The sequence below is a fragment of the Bombyx mandarina genome, chromosome 11 (assembly GCF_030267445.1).
Source record: "Bombyx mandarina strain Sakado chromosome 11, ASM3026744v2".
Classification (NCBI taxonomy): domain Eukaryota; kingdom Metazoa; phylum Arthropoda; class Insecta; order Lepidoptera; family Bombycidae; genus Bombyx; species Bombyx mandarina.
In genome coordinates this window covers 12,979,768-12,990,881 of record NC_143218.1, presented here as the reverse complement: position 1 = coordinate 12,990,881, position 11,114 = coordinate 12,979,768, and the positions used below count along the sequence as shown (strand labels likewise).

The 11,114-nt window shown below is 36.2% G+C and overlaps 1 protein-coding gene across 2 annotated transcripts in view; it reads left to right on the top strand.

Annotated features, from left to right (window-relative positions):
- Nucleotides 1-430: 430 nt before the first annotated feature.
- Oseg2 (intraflagellar transport protein Oseg2) overlaps nt 431-11,114 on the top strand; it is a 34,543-nt gene continuing 23,859 nt past the window's right edge. For both annotated transcript variants that reach the window (XM_089730999.1, XM_089731000.1), the window contains exons 1-12: nt 431-558; nt 1,089-1,260; nt 2,178-2,370; nt 2,988-3,174; nt 4,163-4,297; nt 4,769-4,956; nt 5,226-5,365; nt 6,502-6,578; nt 7,446-7,562; nt 8,221-8,353; nt 8,979-9,109; nt 9,750-9,838. In XM_089730999.1, the coding sequence (XP_089587125.1) occupies nt 520-558; nt 1,089-1,260; nt 2,178-2,370; nt 2,988-3,174; nt 4,163-4,297; nt 4,769-4,956; nt 5,226-5,365; nt 6,502-6,578; nt 7,446-7,562; nt 8,221-8,353; nt 8,979-9,109; nt 9,750-9,838 (1,601 nt within the window). In that variant the 5' untranslated portion in view covers nt 431-519. The remainder of the gene's footprint in view (nt 559-1,088; nt 1,261-2,177; nt 2,371-2,987; nt 3,175-4,162; nt 4,298-4,768; nt 4,957-5,225; nt 5,366-6,501; nt 6,579-7,445; nt 7,563-8,220; nt 8,354-8,978; nt 9,110-9,749; nt 9,839-11,114) is intronic.

Below are 11,114 nucleotides of genomic sequence, written 5' to 3'. Positions count from 1 at the left end.
TTAAAGTCGACTCTATTGTGTTAATGGGATCAATTACTATTTTCTAGTACCATATCACTATATATTTTTTAATTTAATTAAAAAAAAAAACTTTTTAAATTGTCTAATCTTCTAACTATCTAATCCTGGCTAAATTATACTTTGAGAAATGTCCCTGGCTTCACGTATTTGTCTGATTTTATGAATAAGTTTTTAAGGGTAATTACTTATGGCTTTCGGGAACAGCTACCATAAGTTTTACACAATGTATATTTTTGAAAACGTCTCTGCCCTCTGATTTTTAAAATGTTCAACTTTATTAACTAATTTTTAGTAAATATTTCAGAGTTCATTACGGATTCGGTTACCTTAAAAAAACCTAGATCATAGGTATCATAGATATCCTTTAAATATGTACAGATGTTCAAAAAGATCTTAGTCACGCTCAACTTTTGTTTATTGTTTGTAGGTTGCTAGGTAACAAGTACAATCTACATTTTAGGTAAACAAGTTTTTATGCTGGTTATAAATTAAACCAAAATGAAACTGAAGTATTCTAAAACGTTTTTAGAAGCCCAGGTAAATAGTTTAAAATTTAAATTAAGTTATTTTAACTTAAGCACCGAGTTATGGAGTAATGGTTAGTGTTTCGTCACTTATTGAGCTATGGACTGGTGTAAAGTGTATGGATGTAAGAAGTCAGCGTTTTCTAAATATATGTATTTTTATTGCACAAGTGGCCGAACAAGTTTTCAGTCTACGTGATTTAGGTGGTTACCAGACCCATTTACATTACAGTGTGAATGCCGCCATCCACTTGTTATGCCGAAGAACCGCTAATTCTTGCACCAAACGTTTCCTTACGTTTGTCGCTAGGGGCGCTGTGCCAACTGCATACAAATTTAAGTTAACTTTTACGCTATCGTGAACGTTCAAAAACTCGCACTTAGTTCGAGTTGTTAGTGGAGATGGCCAAATCCAGTATAGAGCGCACCCAGTTGTGGTATCTATCGTAAATAAATGGCAAGGAGTGTATGATTAGAACCGAATGCAGTTCTTCAATTTACAAAATCCTCGACAGGACTCATTTCAATATAATTTGTTCACAGAATGTCGAGAATCCAATAGCAGATATATGCTGGTCTCCTAACAGTGTTAAATTGGCGGTGGCCACGTGTGAGCGTTTAATATTGGTCTTTGACCGTGATGGCGTACGCCGAGACAAGTTTTCCACTAAACCTGCTGATCCGGCAGCTGGAAAAAAGTCTTACGTTATCACTGGTAAAACGATTTGTACTTACTATTAATAATACTTTGTCATTTACTATTAACGTCATATAAGTTATTTCAGTATTTTCGGTTATTTATGTAGCATTTTGAGTCCAGAACATAAATGTATAATTTGAATTAGATATCAAGTAAAATAGGTATTTCACGATTTTGGATTTTCACGTTGGTTATTAGCATAAAGAAATTGGTGGTTAATACGCCTTGGTGGTATGTGTATTTTGCGGGGATCCCCAAAAAAATCCCCGGCGCAGAAATCAGAATCGATGCTCGACGATTACATTGGAAAGAGCACCTACAGGTGTCGTGCTTTTCTTGACTTCTTTCTTTATTGAGTAAAAATCAGTTGACTAGTGATTAATGTTGAGATATGAGTTCTAAGGTCTCAGTATAATTACAACGGCTGCCCCACCCTTCAAACCAAAACGAATTATTGCTTCACGGCATAAATAAGTAGGAGTGGTACCTACCCGTGCGGACTCACAAGAGGTCCTACCACTAGTAATTACCCAAATAATAATTTTGCGGGTTTCATTTTTATTACACGATGTTATTCCTTCACCGCGGAAGTCAATCGTGAACATTTATTAAGTACGTATTTCATTAGACAAATTGGTAGCCGCCTGCGGGATTCGAACATTGTTGCATCGCTACATATGAATGCACTGGATGTCTTATCCTTTAGGCTACGATGACTTCAAAATTGGTGTGCAATAAAATATAATGTCTCCCTCTCTCTATAATGTAGTTGAACTAAAAGAAATTTACAAATGTCAAATTTTTGCCTTTATAAATCGTACTGACTTTTCAGTGTTAAGAAAATATAATAAATATAGAAAACAATGATACACGAATAGCAAATCTGCTTTTTAATGAATTAGTTAAATTTAATCATATTAAATTTTGTATAGGAATATCGTTCAGCGAAAATTCCGAACTGTTAGGAGTTGCACAGAGCGATAACATGGTGTTTGTTTATCGAGTGGGAGCCGACTGGAGTGGAAAGAAAGTGATTTGTAACAAGTTTCCACTTACCGGAGTCCCTATGCAGCTACTGCGCGCTGAGAACGGATTTATCACTGGTACAAGCGATGGGAAAATTAGGTAATTTTGGAAGCAGTTCATTTTTGCATTTTCATCAACGCAACGTTAAGTTTCTACACGCGGAAGGAAATTAAATTTTATAATTTGCATATATTAACGTCGATGTGTGTATGTTCCCTATAGACATCAAAGCGGTTGGACCGATTTCGTTGAATATTTTAGGAAATTTTGAGATTGGCCTAACGAGGGATCTTGTGAAGTTTCGTAGCTAACAAATCAAACCTACATCAAAGATCGGTTAGCAAAACGGGCAGTGTTAGACTAGTTAATGATAAAACGTAAACCTTTTTGGGAAGCCAACTATAACTCTTGTATCGAGATAGGAAAACAATGAGTTTTAAATTTTTTGTAGTCGTAAGTGTGAATTAAGTAATCAAAATGAAATGGGAATTAGTATTGAGAGTGGCTGAGTAAAACTGGCTAACTGGAAAATAATGTTAAGGAAATTTTGTCGTAAATCGAAATAATCAGATACCTATCGTTATAGATAAAACTAGTCAGTTTGCAAATAGAAAAGGTGTATTATGGAGTTTGCATTTGATAAGATTTTTTGTAGTTTTCAATGTTGTTCTATGATGTTGTTCTATTATTATGATATAGATAACATTCTTTACTAGATCCCTTGATTGTAAAAGTAACAAGAGTTCTGGTTTGTGGAATGTCGGTGCTTGCTGCGTGTCGTTAGCTCGTAGTGCGGAAGGCATGGTGGCTTCTGGACATGCTGATGGCACACTTTATGTCAATGGCCGATTGCTGCTGCGTTACGCACTACCGCCCACTGCTCTTGTACTACTACAGCACAACGTAGGTATAAGTACTCTAAATAAGAATTTCCATTAAACTAACTATGTCCAAGTGGCGTAGCGAGATTAACTCCCACCCGAGTCTCAACACCTTTTTAGCGTCCCCGTTTTTATTTTTGGTGTTCCTTTTTTTGCTTTTTATTTACGAATTAACCTTTATTATATTACACTAGCACTAAATTTTAAAATATTTTCCAGAAATTAATTATAATAAAAATAATCCAGCATTTTTTGTGTTGCGGGCCATTTGGCGCCCCTTTGTGAGTAGCGTCCGGGATATGATGCCCTCTCCTTGCCCCCACCTCTCGCTACATCACTACGTCTAACTATTTAAAATTATGTAGTTTTTTTGTTCAATTAGAAAAAAATAATCAGATTACAGTAATGTTCATTTAATGTTAAGCAGCTAACGATATTTATATCACGTACAATCCGGCATTGGAATGAGCTCCCCTCCACGGTGCTTCCCTAGCGCTAAGACTTGTCCTTCTTCAAACGAGGCTTGTGGATAGTACTTAACGGTAAACAGCGGCTTGGCTCTGCCCTTGGCATTGATGAAGTCCGTGGGCGACGGTAATCATTCGCCATCAGGTGGGCCGTATGCTCGTCTGCTTACAAGGGGAGTAAAAAAATTTATATCAGTAAGTAAATATTATCAGTAAGTACCTTATTTATGAAGTTGGTGATATCCGGCCACGTTTCATTGTCACTATCACTGAGTATTTGAAAAATATAAATTCTTTGCTAGAAATTACAATGCGAATGCCCCCTTTGTCATATATGCCGCTATATACTGCGCAGAAAACAGGAGGGGAAAACAGTCCAAACAAAAATGCTTCGTAAAGGTCACAGAAGAGGAGGCCCCCTTTGAGATACAATTCTATTAGACACTCACACCTAGAATGAACCATTTAGTCCAGTGAACAAAATTGCTATTGGCCACATGAGTCTCTAAGTTGACTTTTAAAACTTATTAATTTTATTAACAGCTAATCGTGGGGTCGTGTGACGGTCGTTTGTCTGTGTATGAGGCGCAGCGCGGTGCTTTGTTGCGTAGTGTCGAGCCAGATTTGCCTCCTGACGTGAAAGATATCATAGCTGCGGCACCGAGTCCATCAGGACAGGTGATAAGTTGATTATTTTATAAACCATTCCAACTTATGTAAAAGAAAATTTCGAGTGTTGTGTGTATTAGACAACGTTTTCATAGTTTATTATTTATTTTATGCTTTACTTTTTTCAAAGAATACCTGATAATTTTAGTAAACTATCAGAGTGACATAGTCGTTTTTATTAATAAATATCACATGATCATAGTAGAATCACCATGGAACCAACTAGGATTGTTCCAATATTTGTGTCAGTGCATTGACGGATGATGATACTTTCGCTATCCATGTGGCCGACGGGACTCGTACAAAAACCGGTCATTTTCAACATCGTGAGGAGGTTGCTCTATAGGCCTTATTTGCAATCTATTTTTTGAGTGGTGTTTTGTAGTTCGAAATGTCCTATTAGTAGTCTTCAAAACTTTAAATTAATAAAAAACGTTGCAAAAATAAATAAAAAATCTTGGCAAAAATATTTTATTTTAGACTATTGCGTTTGGTGTCTTTAATGGATGTCTAGTGGGAGAGTTGAAGGAATCCGGGTCAGTCGATTTATCAATGCTTCAAATACCGAACCTGTACGCCAATAGAGCGCTCGCTTGGAGTAGTGACGGCACTAAATTGGCGATAGCTTCACAAGCTGGAGCTCTTATAGTGCTCGAGGCTGTTTTAAGGTAATTAAGATTTCCCTCATGGACCTATCAAAACCTCAACTAAAACAAAATCGTTTAGTAATCAGTAAACGTTCATTATATCTTCTCCTTCTTTGAGATTGTATTTCACTACAAAATAAGATACCTTTATGAAATCCGTTTAAATTCGATCAAGATAATATGACCACAACTGATACTTAACAGCTTGTCCAGTACGTTAATTTAAAAGAATTTTTTTCCACACTGAAATCTTTTGCAATGAATAAGGTGTGATTTTATTTAATAATTAGACGTTGGGTGTGGCGTGACACAGTGGAGGTGCAGCACGTGAGCTCGAGACAGTTGTTATTAACAAGACTAGCTAACGATGCTCTTCCGCTCACAGTTCTCACAAACCACGCTTCGGATATATTCGGCGTCCGTTTCATTGGTAATTTTCTCTATGTATATATATATATATATATATATATATATATATATATATATATATATATATATATATATATATATATATGAATATTTAAACGCCAGTCTCTCTGTGTATGTCCTCTATAAACTCCGTAACGGCTGGATCGATTTCGAGGAAAGCTCTAGAAAATCTTCAGAATGGCCTAGCGAGTGATCCCGTGTAGTAGCGATTGGATCAATGTCCAATCAAAGATCGGTTAGAACGGCTGGCCGGTTTTAGCTAGTTATTTTTTAGAGAAAAAGAATTTATAAGATCGTTGAGCCTATTTTAATACACGATTATTAGTTTAAAATTTATATTTCTATATAAAGACATCTTTTAATGTTTTTTTTACTAACTTTGACGTTGCTTCGTTCGGGAAACTTGCAAATTGCACATGTAGGTATGTACATAACTATCAAGGCTAACGGATAATACATTACTTTGACTCCATGTTTCCAATTAAATTGTAATAATAATTTTGTTGTTCCACTTAACTTGGTTTGCTATTTAAATGCGTATTCTTTTCGAATTTAGTCAACTAGGATTTATTGTAATATGCAACTTCATAAGATCGTTGACACTGATGGTAACATTATCGAATAAATTGTTATAAAAATATTATTAGGCAACCCTGCGTTGCGACGTAGTAGACCAGTCCTGTTGTACTTATCATTTATTTATAAATAGGTAGATAGATGATGAGCTCACAGCCCACCTGATGTTAAGTGATTCCCGGATCCTACAGAAATGTTGTCACCCTCTTGAGCGATGGGAACGGAAACAATTGTATTATATAATTTCTGTCATACCCAGAATGAATTATTGATTCACGGTAGAAATTATACCGGTACCTACACGTGTGGAAAGGGAAATGTAGAAAAAAAAATCGTGTGAGGTCTGTGCCAGTGGTTTAGCACAAGTACCCTATTTTTGCTTTGGGCTGTCGTCACAAGATTAGGGCTGCCTTAATTATCGGTGATTTTTATCTGAAGATTGTTCCAATATTCATCCATTTGCGATTATTCCTGTTATGCTAATTCCATGCAAGGCATGGAAAGATATATCACAAACAAAAAACTATTGCGTACTTTAAGTTTGATGATATGTTGTCACAGGGAATGACTGGTATGCGGTGTGCAGGACTAGCAACACGTTGATCTTATGCGATATAGCTCGTGGACTCACCAGTGAGGTAAGATTCTATAATTATACAGGGTGTGAATGAATCCCTTCTGAAAATGAAGGATAACCGTTGATTCTTTACTGGATAATAATTTTTATAGAACTTTATGGAATTCGTGATCGAATAACTGTAATTTATAATTTAAATGCACTTCTAGATAAATTGGTTGAATTACTTTAAAAACATTTACATATAACATGTAAATAATTTAAGCTAATACAAAGATCTCCTGACGCTTGAAGTTTATGATCGTACGGGCATCGCAGGATGTGATTGAAGTGGTTTACCTTCCAGTTTTGGTCACGTTAAGTGGCGGAATTACGAAACAAAAAATAAATAGTATCTAGGCTTTGCTTAACTTAATATTGTGTCTGATTTAGGTTGAATTAGTACGTTAATTTAATTATTGCCTCGAAAACTGTCCCCTGGCGGGTTTATTTACTGAATCCAGTAAGATTATAAACAGAAGCTAGTTTTATCGTGGCTAAAGTTTTTAACTGGAATGCCTTTGATAGCTATTTTATAGCAAGATTCGTTTTTGAAAATTGATGATGTTTGTGTCAAACATTGCGAGTATTTTATTAGTACAAATGATTTACCTAGTCACATACCCTCTCACATAATCTTAAGCGGTTATGGTAGCTAATATATAATAGTATAATAACAGGGCTACAATACAACTTGAGATATTAGGTCGAAGTCCAGTTGCATTTAAAGCTGGTCATCCTGCTCTTCAGACCACAATGTGTTTACCACCACAAAACCACGCTTATTTTTCAGTAGTTGGCATCAGTAGTATGGCCAGAGTGCGCATTTTACTGTGTGATTCGTTTTATGCCAAATTTTTGATTGTTTTTTTTTTATTATTATTTATAGATACTGTGGACGGGTAGCGGAGAACGCATTTATGCAGCTGTTGGTGGAGCATGTCTGATTTATCGCGCCGGTGAACTGAGTGTTGTCGAATACGGACTTGATAAAGTTTTACATACGGTAAATGCGTATTTACTAAACTGTACTATATACTTTTTGGAAGTACCGATATTAATAATCCGAAATAGCTTGAAACACACCTATAAACAAAAAAACCTATATCTAAACACTAATTTGAAAGTTTGTAAAATGAGTTAACGCCTTTCTATAATTTTTTTCTAATTACGTGCCTGGTGCCTTACGTGCGTGATTTTACCAGTGAACCAATGTTCATGCTCGTTTGCATTTTTTCTTACTTTTCTACTGACATATTTAGTAAGATGTTAGTACTAAGTAAATTCGTTCCACTGTTATGACTTTTATTTTATTTATATATATATATATATATTTATATATATTTATATATAAATGAATTGCTGTTCGTTAGTCTCGCTAAAAGCCTAGAACGGCTGGACCGATTTGGCTAATTTTGGTCTTGAATTATTTGTGGAAGTCCAGAGAAGGGTTAAAAAGGTAGATAAATATGAAAATGCTCGGAATTAAATAAAAATAACAATTTTGTTTTCCCTTTAATTTGTCCTCCGTCGGACGGATTCCTTTTGTTTGTTTTAAGTTTATTTTATACAAAAGTTTAAGTCTTTTATTTGTCGAGTGAGGCACTACGAAGTCTGCCGGGTCAGCTAGTCTATTATATATTAATTTCTTCGTACGTCCGTAGGTTCGTACAGAACGTGTGAACCCTCACGTGATCAGCGTGCGGATCAATGAAGCTGGTTTGACGAAAGGGGACTGCAAATACTTGGCATATTTGCTAGATAGACAAACTATTGCTGTTGTAGATTTGAGCACAGGTAATAACGATCATACTATGAGCTAGACAGATTTGTCATTAACATTTTATTTGTTTTATTCGGTGTTGAACTTGATAACTTGAATTTTAATTTTATTTGGCGTGTATGGGGGAACGGGGTCACGGCCCACTTGGTCTAAAGTGGTAATTAGAGCCCATAGTCGTCATACAGTGAATAGGACGTCAGCATTGAGACATAAAGTTGAAATTTTAATCATATTGTATAATATCTATTATATCCTTCAAGCCAGATATTATTGATTCGCGGCAGACATGTGAGCAGGCATTGTTTCAATTGTATTATATAACGGTTGTCCCAGCCTTCAAATCAGACCGCATGGCTTCTTCGCGGCAAAAATTGATATGATCCAGGGAGATTTACTGTAATTCAAACTACCAGAATATTATATTATACCTGTAGTAGGTATATTTATAATGACGTAAGTCATGCATTCAATATAACTAACTGTAAGTGAGGGTGTCTTAAAAAATAAGCCGGTATTGAACCCACTTTCGTGTGTTTCACTACATGGTGGCAGCAGTGGGTTCACTACAATACCGACATAGCTTATTCTGTTAAGATCGATATGAAGCGTGGCTTGGTGCATACTTGGTTTCTGTATCAGGTGCTCAGTTGGGACAGTGGTGGCACGAGGCCCGCGTGGATTGGCTCGAGCTAAACGAGACCGCGCAGCTGTTGCTGCTCCGTGACACGAGGAGAAGACTTGCGCTACTGCGGTTACCGTCTGGTGATAAGGTCCTTAACATATCTTCTCGTTCTGCGAATCTAGCATAACCCCTCGAGGTAACTAGAATAGCAAGAAAAAAAATATCTATAGCCTCTAACGTGCTATTAAATTATCGGACATCTTCAGAAGTCAAAGTAACAATTTCAACACACTGATGTTTGAAAATTCCTTAAAACCGAAACCCTTAGGAAACTGAACATTTAGGCCATAAAAATGACATATCAACGATACAGATATATACGTAGGATATTCTACTTAGTACTCGACTGTAACGAACAAAATATGTTGGAGTCATGTGTAAAATTATTATGAACTTCGATATATGTATTTAATTAAATATTTGGTAATTAAAAAAAAAGTAATGCTAAGCCGCTTTTATTGAATCAATAGGCAGAAAGCTATTAGCTGCCGTATTCAATTTAATCATAATATTATAGTAATTCAATTTTAGGTCATCATCAATGATCACAAATTTTATTTTTAAAGGTACCTTAATATTATTTTAGTTTTTTAAAATCTAAAGCACTACGTCCAGCCGTGGAAGTCTATGGGTAGATAAAAAGCTAGCTTTTTTCAGATCTATAGTGTTTCGTGACTCGATCGTGTGGGTTTAATAGTTTTTTAAAAATATATGTATAATTATTGTAGGAAATTATTGCGAGTGGCGTAAGTTTCGTCCAGTGGATTGAAAATAGCGATGCAGTCGTGGCTCAAACGCCTACTCATCTTCTTGTGTGGTATGTGTGTTTACTTCGATATGTGAAACTAGTTGGTATTAAATTTAATAAAATTAACAAATAAGGTCTGGCCTAAAGATAATGACACTCTTATTGCTCTACAACGTACATATTTTACATTTATATCGATCATTATTTTTGTTACCATGAAACGTTAGGTGGTCTTCCAGTTACATTGGAATAACGGTTAACCTGACTCTTAAAATGAAACGCATGTATTTGCAAACTGTCCGTATTATTTATGTATATCTATGGTCCCCATATCTATGGTTCCCGCCATGTACACAGGAATGGCATTCTATATACGAAAAATCTTATCGGCAACTACTTGTTAATATTTCTTCAAGGTACACTAACATTATATTAGACGCCTGCAGCTCTAACACTAGGAGCAGATATAGGGACTCTGATAGCCGTAGTTTTTTTTTTTTTTTATTGCTTAGATGTGTGGACGAGCGCACAGCCCACCTGGTGTTAAGTGGTTACTGGAGCCCATAGACATCTACAGCGTAAATGCGCCACACACCTTGAGATATAAGTTTTAAGGTCTCAGTATAGTTACAACGGCTGACCCACCCTTCAAACCGAAACGCATTACTGCTTCACGGCAGAAATAGGCGGGGCGGTGGTACCTACCCGTGCGGACTCACAAGAGGTCCTACCACCAGTAAAAAAGTTTGAAGTCGTCGAAGAGTTGATGTGAAACTTAACCCATAACATCAATCCGCTGAGTTTCGAAGAACTTCTTAGCTGGTTGCGATTCGTATCTGGCAGTAGATGCATTTGTGAAGCATTTGCTCTTGGGCTGTTAGGCCTCTTGCGGAGACGCTCGAGGGTCTGTTAGCAAATTCCACCTGTCCTGATGAAGCTAGAAAGGCCTCGGGGAAACCAGCAATTTTTTCATTTGAAAAAAAACCCTTCAAGGTTAAAAAAAACACCTTCGAATCTTTTGATATAATTTTCTAATTTATTTAGTTGATTATGCTCGAATATCGATCATGCCTACATTAATATATTAAGATTAAATTTCTATATATTTTTTTTGTTTTTTAAATTCGTAGTATAATCACGTTTCAACTTCGTTGTTTTCCTACCTAAGCTGATAGTCTTGATATACCATTTTGGCGTAACCGGGCGAGTAGGTGAGTTCATGGGGCTCAAACCTGACGTTGTTGCTAACACGAACCCTCGTAAGCGCCGTGTTTCGCAGAATCTATCACCGGATCGGAAATGCGACCCACTGAGAAGACCCAGGTGGGCTGTGTCTATGGGTTAA